At 43.8% G+C, this 15180-nt stretch overlaps 1 protein-coding gene across 2 annotated transcripts in view; it reads left to right on the forward strand.

Moving 5' to 3' along the window:
- The window catches only part of SBNO1 (strawberry notch homolog 1), a 29743-nt gene extending 24273 nt beyond the window's left edge, over nucleotides 1–5470 (forward strand). For both annotated transcript variants that reach the window (XM_085238277.1, XM_085238278.1), the window contains 9 exons: nucleotides 32–131; nucleotides 552–626; nucleotides 913–1059; nucleotides 1135–1229; nucleotides 1454–1546; nucleotides 1977–2114; nucleotides 2803–2879; nucleotides 3012–3205; nucleotides 4047–5470. In XM_085238277.1, the coding sequence (XP_085094403.1) occupies nucleotides 32–131; nucleotides 552–626; nucleotides 913–1059; nucleotides 1135–1229; nucleotides 1454–1546; nucleotides 1977–2114; nucleotides 2803–2879; nucleotides 3012–3205; nucleotides 4047–4189 (1062 nt within the window). In that variant the 3' untranslated portion in view covers nucleotides 4190–5470. The remainder of the gene's footprint in view (nucleotides 1–31; nucleotides 132–551; nucleotides 627–912; nucleotides 1060–1134; nucleotides 1230–1453; nucleotides 1547–1976; nucleotides 2115–2802; nucleotides 2880–3011; nucleotides 3206–4046) is intronic.
- The last annotated feature ends 9710 nt before the right edge of the window (nucleotides 5471–15180 follow it).

Raw genomic sequence — 15180 nt, forward strand, 5'->3', positions numbered from 1 at the left:
TGATCACAGCAACTTTCTCTCTCTTATGTAGTATGGCAGGAATGCTTTAGAGATTGTTATGAAATCCATTGTGAATTTAGACAGCCCGATGGTCTCACCACCTCCTGATTTTCCTGGAGACTTCTTCAAAGGTAATTGTAATCTGCTGGATGTAATTGCTTGTCTTTCCTGCAATCTGCAGAAAATGCTAGTCATGCTAGAGCTAGAAAACATTGCTATTTAAACTGATCAGCTGACCCAGATAGGTTCTCATTGGTTTTATTTCTACGTATTGTGCTGAATGTTGAAGTTCAGATAAGAAAAGATACGTGAATCCATTCAGTACAAGGCTTGTTGTTTGCTACCAGTAACTTAGTGCATCTTGTTTTCCCATGGGTTCACACAGTGCCTGTGTTTCCTGTCTTGCTTATCAATGTATTTAAGTAGCAATTGTAAGTGATGTATCTAAGGTTGTCAGTTAAAATTGGATCTTGAAGCAAGGTTGATAAGCTGTTATGTCACTGGTGTATTTTTAGGTGGTAAAGCAACTGTGATCTTTTTCTTTTTCCTAGATGTTCGTCAAGGATTGATTGGTGTAGGGCTGATAAATGTAGAAGACAGATCTGGAATTCTAACTCTTGATAAAGGTATTTATGCTTTCAGTGTATCTGTAAAATGTCACCAGAAGTTAGTTGTCCTCTCATATATTGGGATAGTGGATTCCTAAGTTACCTAAATTACAACCAAAGTTGTAATTATTTAAAGAAAGAAACCACCAAAAAACACTTCTGCAAACACCTTGGGACTGTTTTCCTCACTTCTGAAAGAATGGATCTCTTTCCTTTTCAGATGCTGCAAACACTGCTTGAAAGCTTGTCGTCATAAAGCTGAACCTTTGACCTGATGTATTTCTTTTTCTTCTTTTTTTTAAAGATTATAACAACATAGGAAAATTTCTGAATAGAATTCTTGGTATGGAAGTACATCAGCAGAATGCTTTATTCCAGTACTTCTCTGACACATTAAATGCAGTTATTCAAAATGCAAAAAAGAATGGAAGATACGATATGGGCATCTTAGGTGAGTTGCTCAATATCTCACTGTTTCTATGCTTAAGAAAAGAAAAGAGGAGTAACTCTGTTCTTTCCTTTTAAGATTTGGGCTCTGGGGATGAGAAAGTAAGGAAAGCAGATGTTAAGAAGTTCTTAACTCCTGGATATTCTACCTCTGGACATGTAGAGCTGTACACAGTAAGTTAATTTTTTCCCCATTTGTATGATTGAATAAGACTTGCTTGCCCATAATTTCATTAAACACTTCAAATCTACTAAGCTTCCACTGAGTGGAGGAGGAGGGGGAAGGAAGTCCCATGCATTTCACTCGGTATTGTTAGGTTTTCTGGTTCTTCAGTTCACATATCACTAATTGTTCTAAAGCTTCTTTCATTTCAAATACCTGTGTGGTTTTCTTCTAGATCAGTGTGGAGAGAGGAATGTCTTGGGATGAAGCAACTAAGATCTGGGCAGAGCAGACAGGTCCAGATGATGGGTTCTATTTATCGCTACAGGTAAGATTCCTTGCTCTTGCCTATGTATGTTCTGCAGTTTGTTTTGGAGCTAACCAAATAAGCTGTTATCTCTGAAAAATGTTTGAATCAACCACTGTTAAGTTTTGAGAAATGTTCAGTCTTCAAGATTAATACTGATTTTATTTCCAGCTCTAATTATGAAGCACTTACTTTTAGATGTTCCTGGATATCTCCTTATAGGCTTGAGCCTAAGTGAATAGCTCTTATTTAAACCTGTATGACAGAAGCAGGTGAGCTCTCTATAAGGTGGATGTAAATTTGGTATAGATCATTGTTTTCTAAAGGCATCCTTATTAATGGTTTTATTACTTATGTCTGCATGCACGTCTATTCTGCAAAAATCACTTAAGGTAGGTGCTGTCAGCATGTTGACACTTAAAGTTCTTGGGTTTTGTTTGTGTTTTTTCAGATAAGAAATAACAAGAAAACAGCTATTTTAGTGAAAGAAGTGAATCCTAAAAAGAAGCTTTTCTTGGTATACAGACCAAATACTGGGAAACAACTCAAACTAGAAACATGTGCAGACCTGAAAAAGAAATATAAGAAGGTAATCATTAAATGATGCTAGTTTCAATTAGGGGGGAAGAAATGCAAGTATTTTTTTGTTTGTATGTAACTGTCAGATCGGTTATGGATCACTTTTGGCATGTTCTGGGACTTTGCAAGTATATCTGTATGCTTTCTGTACTGCTGTATCCCAAGCTGTCCGAATATAAGCTGTGCTGTGGTGATATGAAGTGAGTTGTTTCTCAGGGCTAGGAAGGAGAAGGCTTATTTCTATGTGAGGTGTATCAGCATGCTCTTAGTAAGCAGCTGTGTGCAGCGTATTCTTAGGCATGATTCTGAAACTTCAGCTGCTCGCTGCTAATGTTCTTTTAAATACTGCAATGAATTATTTTGTTTAGAGGCTGGTATGATATCTAATTTCATTTAAAGACAACTTCATAGTGTTGATCTTTTTTACTTTTTAAGAATCATTTCATGTTAACTACTGGACAGCTGAGATTCCGGTGTTCTTCCTGAGGTTTTGCTATGTTAAGTGTTCTGTTATTCCTTGGAGACTGTATTTTGACTGAATACCTTTTGGAACTGCAGATAACTTACCTTCTTCCACCATCAGGATGTTGTTACTCCCTGTTTTCACATAGCAATGAGCAAATTGGTTTTGTTATCTGCAAATCTTGATGTCTTCTAATTGCTAATCTTTAATATTCCCTTCTGAATTACTTCACCAGGTACCTTCTGAAGATGCTCTGCCACACTGGTTAGAGCAGTACAACTCTTCTGCAGACACCTGCACACATGCTTACTGGTTAGTATTTGCATGCACATAAGGATGCTTTCTTCAGCTTGAATTATTTACCTGAACTGGCTTATCACTGCTGTTATAACCAAGCTTTTCTTTGTGGAACCTTAACGCTGTTTTTTTCTCTCTCTCCTCTAGGAGAGGCAATTGCAAGAAGGCAGGCTTGGGATTAGTTTGTGAAGTGGGACTCCGCTGTCGAACTTATTATGTCTTGTGTGGTTCAGTATTGAGCGTGTGGACAAAAGTGGAAGGCGTTCTAGCCTCTGTGAGTGGTACAAATGTGAAAATGCAAATAGTTCGTCTAAGAACTGAAGACGGGCAGAGGATCGTAGGTAAGTGACTCGTCTGCTCCTTGATTTCCATTCTGAGGTGGGAGTTGTAACCAACTCTGTTAAGAGTTGTTTAGGAGGCTTCTCACAAAGATGCTTACAGGAGAAATGGCTCCTCTGTTTGAGGAGGGGCAGAAGGTACTATTCGAATCTGGATTTGTCATACAAACATCAGTTTGAGTCAGGTTGTAGGCTTTGGGATGTTTATTCTCTCAGTTCTTTTTGACTGCAGACAAAATTCAGACTGCTTCCTATCAACCTGCCTTTGAAACTGTAAGGGCTCCACTTTTTTTTTTTGCCATTTCTGGCAAAGAATAGCTAGCCCTTAAAATGATTGTGAGCTTTTGAGCTTGTGAAACCAGCTGCTTAGGGTGTTGTTGAGATCAGTATGTAATTTCTTGTTGCCAAGCCTCTTTAGGGGAGGTCTCGTGGTACAGGTACCCTAGAGGATTTAAATAGCCTTTTTTTTTTTAAAAAAAAAAAGGGATTTCTTATGATGTGTAAAAATCATGAGAGCTCCTACTCCAGTGCCAGTATGATAAGATGTTCTAAGTTCTCTGAGACAAAAGTGGAAGTAGGTGATTTGTTTTGTGTGATAGCCAATAACTTAAGAATAAAATGACAACTTAATCCTACTGATTCAAGACCTCTAGGATCTGGTGGCTTCTGAAGATAAAGCTCTTCTTAGAACCAAAACTTGTGGCTGTGCTTGATTAGATTCAACATCAGAAACAGACCCCAAGTGTTGCATAAATTAAAAGGCGGCATTAAATCAGCCTTCAACCTGAAGCTTTAATGAACTTTACAACTTGTGTGCAAACTTGTGAAACTGATCTGTTTTCAGGCTTGATCATTCCTGCAAATTGCGTGTCGCCCCTTGTCAACCTCCTGTCAACATCAGACCAGTCTCAGCAGCTTGCAGTACAACAGCAGCAGATATGGCAGCAGCATCACCCACAAAGCATCACCAACTTCAACAACGCATAAGAGGACAAAGTACAGGTGTTGACTTTGGTGTTTGAGGAAAAGGCTGTAAAAGCATATCACTTGCATAAAAATCAGGGACAGATTCCAAAGAAATATAACTTTTTCAGTTCAGTTGTGTGCTCTCAAATACTTTGGGAATAAAGAGATCTAGAAAGGTTGGTAGAACTGAAAGCCAGCAGTTGTTTATGGTGGTGCATCTGTCTTTCCTTATGCTCTCTGTAGTGCTTCCTGTTTGCTCTTTCTTTTGGCCTTTTAAGCTACAAACCACAATTTGTTTGGAAGTGCTTGAAAGTCCCCAAGCAGGCTTTATTTTTATCTTGTCATACAGTGCTCAGGGTTTAACGCAGTGCATCAATGCCATTGCTGTGGGAGATATCCTTGAATGCATGTATTGAGTATATATATAGAAAATATATATGAGGTTTTTCTCTTCAATTTATAAGTTTATAAAAGCATGAAACCTAAAGGTTGCACATCATGCATTCAGGTTCCTTCCCAGTTTCTGTTCGACAGTGCATGTCTTTGGAAACGGGCATGGACAGGATAAACACGCAAGACAGGAGGTCAGAGAGAAACACAATCTTAGTTGTACAGCATTGGTTATTATTGCATTTTTATAGTGTTTATACCCAGGTGTTGCATTTTTTCTGGTTCTCTCCTGGGGGTTATATATTTGAGTCTACAACATGTTCTTTTTGTGATAAAAACATCTTAAATTAAAATTAGTTCATTTTTAATGTATTAATGGTATTCCTAATGTGTACTGCAAAGAAGGCTAGATGCCTGTTTTCCTTCAATTGAAGCATTTCCTTAATCCGAGGTGGTTATGGAAACTTAAGTGCAAATTCACTTCCATCTCGCATACAATCTTATATTTTTTACTTCATTAATGTAATTTAATTTGTCACTTGTAAGATGAAACCTTACTTGAGCTGTAAATTAGAGAATGGGAAACACTTAAGGGTTCCGCTGTATGTGCTGTTTCTGTTACCCAGTAACTTGAATACTGTTTAATATGTTGTAAGACATTGTAGAGTTTATCTGGAGCTGTTTAAAAGAAATTGTAATGTACAAATGTGAATAGTCACTTATCTATAATATGGGTAAGTTTTGTTTTGCCTATAATAGTAGATGTTTATAAGAAAGTGAAGGACAATGTTTGTCATTTCTTGCTTGCACAGGTTGCACTATTGAAAAATTGAGATTGTATAAACCTGTCCAAAAAAACTACAAGATAATGATCTTGTAGATGTCAAATAAAAGTTATTGTACTAACAAGAAGTGGAGTCTTGTTTAGACAATTTCTGTGTTCCAAAAAAACTAACAGGGCTGTATAGCTGGAATGTGACAGGACTTGGCATGTTCCTGCCTGCTTTAGCCAGGCTTCTGCCTCGTGCTCCAGTTTCCTTCTTGCCTCATTATTTAAATGTTGATGCAAATATTAATTAATGCTCTCCTGACTGAGCAGCAGTCCATCATAGCGTGTCACTTCTGTAAGTGTGCAGGGAGCAGACCTGAGTGTCACAGTGTGTGTGCAGTGGGGTCAAAAATGTTGTAACTGCAGGCTGAAGTGAGCCCCCTCAAATGGAAGGTTTTGCTCAGGGCTCCATTAACAGTGCTGGTGCTGATGCCCTGGTACACTGATGGTGCACGTGTGTGGGGGGGGGGTGGAAGCTGTCAGTTTGCTTTCCTCAAATGTGCTGTCTGAAATGGTCAGGAGCTGTTTCTCCTGCTTGTGACAAGTTGAACATACAGATCCAAAGTCAGAACGCACCCTATGGCTGTAGCACCTGCTGCTTTGGTTAGCTGTGTGTAATGCAGGTTGTGGGTGTGTCCTGGGCTGGTATTTTCTAATCCCTGCTGGTGAAGGGAAGCTTGCCTGAGTGCTTTGATATCAGTAGGAGTTGATTATGCATTGGAAAACTAGACCACAGACAGGGAGTGGGGGAGGACATTCGTGTTATGTACCCACTGCTCCGTGTGTTTGGCATCCGTTCCAGGAAAGATAGTGGGATTTCTAAGAAGTATGTTGACAGATTACACTAACAGATAGTGAACCAAATTGCTAGGAGCAGCAGGCTGTGTGTGTGGACTTCACTCTGCAGAAACTTGGATCCTTTCAGATGGTGAAGCAGCACTTCTATCTTAATCCTTAGTAAAATGGGTTGGTAGATGCCCAAGCTGTCCCTGCTCCAGGATGGAGTTGTATTACGTCTTTAAAGGTCCCCTGCAACTCAAACAACACAATTTTATGAAAGGGTAATTTTTGTAACTAAGGGTTATTTAAATACACTTCAGCTCCTAAGTGCTCTTCTCAGCCTACTGCATCAGCTTTGGTGATTGAGTTGAGCTGATACTAAATGGATATTATCTGTATTGACAACTAAACACATTATTTCAGGATTTTAACACTGTTCATCCACATCATTTTAAATCTCTCGTAGCTGTGTTTCACAGAGAAAAAATAAAGCAGTAACTTGTTTTCTGCACTCACTGCTCTCTGCCTGTTCCCTCCTGCTTGCTGTCACTGAGTTATTAATGCATCTGCATCCACTGTTCCAGAGCGTGGTAACATCTCAAAGGCCATCATCCAAGATGGAAAGTTAGTCTTCAAGCTTCAACTGCTGCTTGTCAGAGCGTCTTTTGTCAGAGCCTCTTGCTAGATGGCTGGGGCTGTTTTTGTAAGGGTTTTTTTATTTGGTAGTAGTTTGTACCTTGCTTTAGGTGTTGTTAAAGCTTGGGCAGAAAAGGACTCTAAATAGCAATTTAGATGGGAGAAGGACAGTGAGGAGATAAGGGCAGCACTGCAAGACATTAAGGAAAACGTTCTCAAAGAGGGGAGGAGGGGGAAGGGAGACTACTGTTTTGTCTTGTAAACTACAAGGTTAGAATTGTATTGCTGTTTGTTACTTGTGGAACACAGATCTGCTTCACAAAAAGTGCTATCTGAAGAGGATGTAAGATTTACAAAGGACAAATACCTCTGATAGCAGAGGGCAGAGCTGAATGTAAAATGCTGGTGGTGATGTCTGTACTGTGGGAGTTCTGGAAGTAGGAAGGGAAAGGTGCTGCTTTGAATTGACTGGGGAAATGAAGGGATAGAAATGTGGGGTTTCTTTATTTCTTCAAACATTCCTTGACTGCTTAATACTTAACACTGGCGGGTTTATATTTAAAACGTCTGATGCAGCACATGCAGTTACAACTCACTGAAAACCCTCTGCACAATGAGTTTTCAGTTTCTTCCAGTTGATGTATGGTCTGTTGGGAAAACACACCCCTCAGAAGGACTGGAGTTTCCCCAAAGAAGCTCGGTGCTTACCCAGCATGCAGCATTTGCTCCACAAATGAAGAAAGCTCTGCAACCTGTACGCATCTGTCAAGTGAATTATTAAGGAGTTTTTGTATTTTCCTGTTGTGTTCAGATCCTATTGCAGCCTGTACATGCATGTAAGGAGTATGTATCTGTGTATAGAGATGTTAAAGGCTACTGAGTTCATGAATGTAAATAATTGTTATCTTCTGTTGTTTTTTTTTTTTTTGGGGGGAGGGGAAACCTTCCCAAACTGTGTTCCTATTTTACTCAACTTGCCATCCAGGCAGTTTGTGTGTACTCTGCAATACACACAGTGCATCAGGAGCTTCCACAGGCTGTCTGCCTACATTGCAGGTGTTCTCTGATGTCACAGGAGCCGTGCCTTTCCCCTTATTCCCATGCTGGGATGTGTCTGTGCAGTGGTTTTCAGAATGAAGTGTTTTGCAAAGTCCGTTGACTGCAGGAGAGCCACTGTGAGAACCATCCTGCTGCAACGAGCAACAAAATACTTCCAGTGTTTTCTGTGGTCGGTATGAGGTTTAACAGTAAGGGTGGAGAGAAAAGCTTTGTGTCGTGTACTGGCAACAGTGGCGTATGGTTCTATGTCAGAATCTCACGGTATAGACTGATAGTTGGCAGTAATAAAGCAGTGTAACCACAGAATGCGGAGTGCAGAGTGAGCCATGGGAAACCTCCAGGGCTGACACTCCCAACAGCCGAGCGTGGTGTCGGCCCTGTTTGCTGCTCAGGGTGTTTGCCCTGCTGGAGAGAGACAACTTCTTTGAGCAGAAAAACAAAGGAGGGAATAAAAAACTGGAAATGTCGGTGTCTCAGCCACAATGACAGCAGCTGAGGGCAAATTACCACTGAAATCTGATGCTGAATTGACAGGTAAGTTAAAACCTAGTGAGAACGTGGTCAGATTTGCTTCTATTTCTTAATTAGACCAAAACCATGTTTGAGTGGATGGGGTTTGAGGCCATAAGAAGGACGTGCTGGGAGCGTGGACTGAAAGCAGTGTGTCTGGAGCACTGGGGCAGTGAGCTTAACCCATACAGAAACGCGTGTAGGTTTAAAGGATGCATCTTGGAAAAGGTCCTGCGGTGGTGCAGGACTTGAACCAACACATTGCATTTTACCCTCTGAGACCCTGATTTGGCCAGCGCTTCTGAACGTCGTTGTTCTCAGGGCTTAACTTCACAGGAGCAGTTTCCCTACACTTGATTGGCACTGTTAAGAGGCACTTCTGCTAACATTTCTCTACGTCAGTCTACACCTTTAAAAGTCCAATGTGACAAAATGTAAAGGTGTGTAAAGTTTAAGACAATTGTGTATGGGTTTTTGTATTGCTTATCCCAAAGTCAAACGTATGCCAACCTCAAAGACTTCGCCCCGCAGCGCAATACTGGCAGACTGCTCTCCATTGAGCAGGCAGTACCTGCGTGTGCCAACCATTCTTACACAAAGCAGCAGAACTTTGCTCAGCAATAAGACAATGTTTAGAAAGACTTAAGCTCATGTAAATGAACTGTAGAAGATGATGAATTCTGTACTGAGGTTTGGTTTGCTTGTTTGTTTGTTTTGGTAAAATGTCCTAAGAGTGTTTTTGGGAAAAAAAAAAAAATAACCAACAACAAAATATGTTTAATTACTCTTTAAAAGGCCAGAGAGCTGGTGAGCTGAGGGCATTTACCCTAGAAAGCCTGGGTATGGTATATTTGTTCCTTCCTTGAAGTCCTGCTACACACTTATAAGCTGAGAGAATTGACTGTGCCTGCTAAATTAACAATGAACTGTGGGCACAAAGCATAGATCTCTGTCAGCTTAGCCAGAGTGGCTAAGTCATAAAAAGGGTGCAAGTGATTTAATTACCCCCCCGGGAAGGAAGCCCTGGCCCTCTAGGCAGCAACAGCAGGATGGTGGACAAGACTTCAGGGCCTCTGCACTGGACTCCTGCCTCAGCCACACTGTGCTGGATTCCCATCTGGTCTCCCAGCTCTGCCTGCACTACTGAAGTTACAGGCGATGCTATCTCCTGTGACGAGCGTCTGCCAGGGTTTGTAGATTCCTCACATTCAGGATTGCCCTTCCTGCTCTGTGTGTACATAGATCCCAGCTGGGCTGGTGTGTGTGTCTGTTGTTGGGCTGGCAGGCAACTCATGGGGAAAGCACACAGATTCTCTGCTCCGAAGCACCCTGCAACCTCCTCCCTGCTTTTGTATGGGGAGAAGAAGGGTTCTGCAGGCATTATCAGGCAGCATTTCAGGGCTCTGCATTCTGCAATGAGCAGTTACCCAAGGCAGGATCACGAGAGGTGTCACACATCCTGCCAAAATCTGAGGTTTGCTGAGGGCCATGCAGCCTGATGGGAGTGCTCTCAGAACCTGCAACAGCACTGCAGCCATTTACCCCTGGTTTTCCTCCTTCTCCTTTCTTCCTCCTCTGCTCTCCTCTCCCCCCAGTCGTTGTGAAGCTCCACATTCCTTTCCTCACACTCATTTCCATTTTCCAGACCTGGGCTTTGCTTCCATTTTCTCTTCCATTTTGTTTGCTCCAGTGACCAATAACAAAATAATTAGGGATACTCTCTTCAGGCTTTAAGGTCAATATATTGTAATAAGGCTATGAGAACAGAGGAATTTGTTTCAGTAGTCTGATGGCACTCATTTTCTACTCTGAAGGCATTCTGTGAGGTCAGAAAAGCCAAAAGCTTAACCCTGATGCATCCTTCCAGAGAGTGACAGATTCTGCGTACGTTGCAGGGGCCACTTGCTGCTCACCTTCCCATCAGGGCGTGTGGGTGTTGGACACCGGCAGTGTGTGAGAAGCATTTTAAATGAGGCAGCACACAGCTTTGCTGTGGATCCTTCCAGTCCCGGACACAAAGCAGGTTCAGGAGATTCTGCAGACAGCACTGGGATGAAAGCATGGCTCCGAGCCCGTCTGCCCCAGCCAAAGGGCGGGGTGATCCCGCCTGGGCCCGCAGCCACACAGCGGCAGAGCAGCGCAGCCGGCTGAGTGCGCCCCGGGCTGCCCGCCTTGGCACGGCCTTCAAGGATCAGCAGTGGGAGGGAAGCAGGAGCCCAGCCTGCGGGGCAAGGCAGCGAGGTCCTGGCAGACAAAGCGAAGGCATCGGGCAGGACGAAGCTCTCGCCCATCTGGAAGGGCGATGCAGGCACTGCGGGACCCGTCCCTGTGGGTGGCAGCAGGACACTGCATGGCAGGGCTGCAGGGCCGTCCTGCTGGCTGCGCCTCTGCAGCTTTACTTGCCTGTTTGTGACCAGCAAAATGATTTGCTTTCTGTTCTTATTTTTCTTTGCTGGTTTTCATTGGAATCTGGTTGGTTTTGATACTGATGCCTGGTCCTTGTTCTCCTGGCAAACGGCAAAGAGGGAAACTCTCATTACAGAGATTCCAGGCCTGTGCATTTATGGCCAAGGGCTTGGAAACTTCTTGTTGCCAATCTGTGGTCCTCCAGGGAGAGTTCCAGCCAGAGCAGGAGAGAGCAGGCTTGCTTCTTACGCTGTCTCTAAGGTAAAACCAGAAAAGCATTAAGGCCGCCTTCTCTTAAACATTTCCAGTCCTTTCTGACACCTTTACAGGTGCTATTTTTTTCCTCCTTCCTCTGCACACCATTTCCAAAGCAAAGCATCCCCCTCAAAGATGGAACAAGCCTGGAAGCGGCTCCCCGGCCCACAGGGCAGCACCCGCACGGCGATGCTGAGCAGCTGTCTGCCTGGCAGGGCTGCTCCTCTTGGCAGCCAGACAAAGGACGCAGGAGTAGGAGGAAAACAAGGCTGGGAGGGAAAGTCGCTCCAGATAATACAGCATCTGGCCTTGGGAGAAACCATCTGAAAGTGGGGAGCAGGGCAAGGCTGGGAAAAAGTTTGTCTGGGAGAATTTATGGAGTCTGTCTGGAATGAGGATTGAGTGTCCAAACTTGCATCCAAAATCATAGCAAGCCTGTCTGCTGATGTGGGCCAGGTGTTGGAAGAGGATTTCCTGGGGCCTGGCTTGCTGCTGCTGCGGTGGCATTCTTGGCTCCATTGCATTGCAGCCTGCTTTGCAGAGGATCTCAGAGGGCTGCTTCCCACTGGGCGAGCAATATGGACCCTGCATATTTGGTATTTCGAGGTGTGGGGAGAAGAGTTACCAGGGTAGAACTGGGGAATCTGGATTTCTGCTCAGGACCGAGTGGTCCTTGTGTGTTTTCAGAGGAGGGCAGCAAGCAGCTAATATCAGCCAGAAAGCAAATTACAGCAGAGGGACACACCGATGACTATCAGCTTTCTCTCAGGAGCAAATCGAGCAGGAAGGAAGCCTTGTACCATTAGGAGAATGCAGTTGTAGGGAACAGAGACAGCAGAGTGAGAAGCTGTAGCAAGCTGATAAGGGAGTAACAATGGAGCTAAAAAGAATAAGATGCACAATTTGCCCACAAATTGCCAGAGTCCCAGGTGGCTTCAGGAGCAGCCCCAGGAGCAGGGCCTGGAGCAGGAGATGTTCTGTGCCAGGAGGTGGTGACTCAGTGTGATCCTATAAGAAAGGTGCTCGGCTCTGTAAAGTAAATTTTTAAATAGTATTTTCTAGAGCTAACACTACAAACAAAGAGACAATAGTATAGATAATCTTACATCCCTTCAGATGCAGGAAACCTGTAGTAGTCCTCTGATTGGCATGCAGCATGTCAGGCAGGCCCTGTCTGTGGAAAAAGCCCACTTATCAGACTTTATTGAAAGACTTTCATTGAAAGAAAACAACTCTGGTCATCATTTCAGCTGTCAAACAGAAAGAATGTTCACACGAGAACTTCCAGATAAAAGTAAGGCCATGCGGGTGCCGTAATCACCAGTATGAAGTGGGACCTGCCTGCGTGTTCCTCTGCTGTGAGCTGGCCAGGCTCATCCTGCAGACACAGAAATGCACTGCACAGCAGAGGCCTGAAGCCCAAGCTGTATGTGCAGCACAGTGTAGTGCAGCACAGGCCTGGGCTTCCTCAGGTCAACTGTGGAGCTGAGCCCCTGGAGGTGCTGGGATGTGTCCCCTAAAATAAGCAGCGCTGCAGGAAGCTGCTTTGCATACCTTCCTCCAAAGACTGGATAAATCCTGCTACAGTTACTGCATATTCACAGCCTGCAGCCCAACTGATTTGGATGGAGCCTGGGCATATGCATCAACCACTTGTGCTCTTCTCAAAGAGGTCAAATCCACCTGCACTGAAGAATTCAGAAGCTATGTCTTCAACCTGGGCAGGTCAGAGACTTTTCACTTTGTTTTGAATTTTCAACACTTTAGCACAAAAGAGCAATTTGGAGACTTGCAGATTAAATTAGAGCTTAGAAACTTATGAAATCAATGCACAAATGTAATATTTGTCAAAGACATACCAGGGGAAAAAAAACAACAGGGTCTCTCTGTGCCATCTTTTATTCTTCTCATTGTTATCTTAAGGCAAGAAGAAACAAGACTAGTTTACAACCCATTTGCAGGTCTCCGAGTGTGTGCAGCACGGTGCTGCAGGTGCTGATGACTAGCTTTATTTCCAGATGCAAGGGGACAAATGAGTTTGTCCTAAAGCAGAGGCCAAGGCTTTGTTTCAGGGGCGCCCTGACAATCTGCCCTGCCTTCCAACATCACACTTTGCATGCACATTCCCTACACCCTCCTTGCCAGAGCATCCAACCCCGCAGAGCTTCGGGAAGGGAAAACCTTGATCTCAGTCAGAATTTGGCTTAGCAGGAGCTGGAAGACACGCTGCGGAAACCCTGTCTGCTGAGAACTCCCAGTGGCTTGGGAGGAGCAGAGGTAAGAAAGTCAAACCAGGAGAGGGAACAGAGAGAATACAAAGAGAAAAAGGAGGAGGGGACAAGGTGAAAGCTGCAGATCTTAACACCGTGAATGAGGTAGCTGAACCTGGAAAAAATAAGAGCTTTTGAGGCAGTGAGCACAACTTGCAGATGACTTCAAAGACAGGCACCTCTTTCTGTCCATCTTCCTTTGCTGAAAAACATAACAGCATTCATTTTTAAATTACCTCTCAGTGTGAAGAAGGCTTGAAAATGTCACGTGTGATAAAATGGCTCTGCTGTATTTCTCTCTTTGTGACTTGGCCACTTGGTGATTAAGAGCTGCTTTTACTAGGGTAAACGAGATTGTGCCATCAGTCTGCTGAACACAGGCCTGGAGCTTGCTGTAAGCAGCTTGGTGCATGCACGTTGCTGGAACTGTAGCTGTTACACTCAATGCAGGGCATGCATGTGCAGAACACAGCTCTCATCTGTGCAAGCCATACTGTGATACAAAGGAAGTTTAAAACTGCTTGCGGCCCCCATAAAGCAGCTTGAATCTGTGGTCATCTTGCTAAACTGCCAGCCTGGGGCACAAGCACAGCAGTGGTTTTATTCTTGTGGCCACAGCTAGTTCAAAATAACTTCAGTAAATCCACAGACCACATGGTAGATAGGAAAAACTTATTTGTACTTTCTGTGCAAGCCAATGTCAGCAGTATCTGCAGGAATCGAGAGGCAGCTAGCAAAGTCAGTCAGAGCTTGCATGGCTTCAGAGGCCAAGTATTAAGGTTGTCATTTATCAGGGTCTTCTGTCTCATGTGTTTCAGGATGGATATTAGGAAAAAATTATTCTCAGCAAGAGTGGTAATGCATTGGCACAGGCTGCCCAGGGATGTGGTGGGGTCACCTCCCCTGGAAGTGTTCAGGACTCATGGGGATGTAGCACTGAGGGGTGGTGGGCTGGGTCACTTGATGACCTTAGTGGCCTTTTCCAACCTTAATGATTCTATGATGCTGCCACATCTGCCTGTGCCCAAAGAATGGCACAGCAGGCACAAAATACAGAGACTGCAGTACTGCAGTATTGCTGGATTCTCACTCAAAGGACAAATAATCTGGCCCTAAAAGCCATGACCATCTCAAGTCACGTTACAGTTTGCTCCAAAGCTACCAGTATCCTATGCTGAAGGAATGATAATCTTTACAGGATTGTTTCCTTATTCTACCTCAACCCTGTCTCGGCATATCATATAATTTTAAGCTGTCATTACAAAAACAAGCGAAACACAGGGGAACTTGTTCTTCACAGTGATGCAAAGCCGTGAAAAACACTGCAAGCTCAGAACACTCCCATTCGCACTCACTTGGTGTGACTGTAAACAACTGCACAGCAATGGAAAATCCCAGTGCGGCATTCTCACCTCTCCTGCAGGACTTCACTGCTCTTCCAGCAGAAAGGCAGTGAGTTATAAACCTGGCAGTGAAATTTGAGGGATGTGGAATTCCAAATGACACCGTGCTGGGTCTGTGGGTTTACCTACACAATCTTTCAGGACTCTAATGAGAATTACACAGTTAAAGCCTTATGCACCGGTGTGAAAATACTGTCACTGAGCACATAATTGTGTGCCTGAGGCTCTCAGGTCCCTTCACTAAGAGAAAAGCACGGATCTGTTGTTGTAAAAGCCGCCTGTGCCATTCTGGGTTCCACCACAATAGCTGCAGTCATGCATTTGGACTGAAGATAAAATACAACACCGTGACGAATTTGTGTACTTCATACAGTACCAGCCCTAATTTTCAGATGCCGCTTTCATGCAGCGTGCAGCTGTGAGGGAGAGCTCAGCAGCTGGCTCGCCTCTGCTCTGCCTTCATTCCCTATGCTG

The sequence above is a fragment of the Meleagris gallopavo genome, chromosome 17, assembly GCF_905368555.1.
Source record: "Meleagris gallopavo chromosome 17, MGAL_WU_HG_1.1, whole genome shotgun sequence".
Classification (NCBI taxonomy): Eukaryota; Metazoa; Chordata; class Aves; order Galliformes; family Phasianidae; genus Meleagris; species Meleagris gallopavo.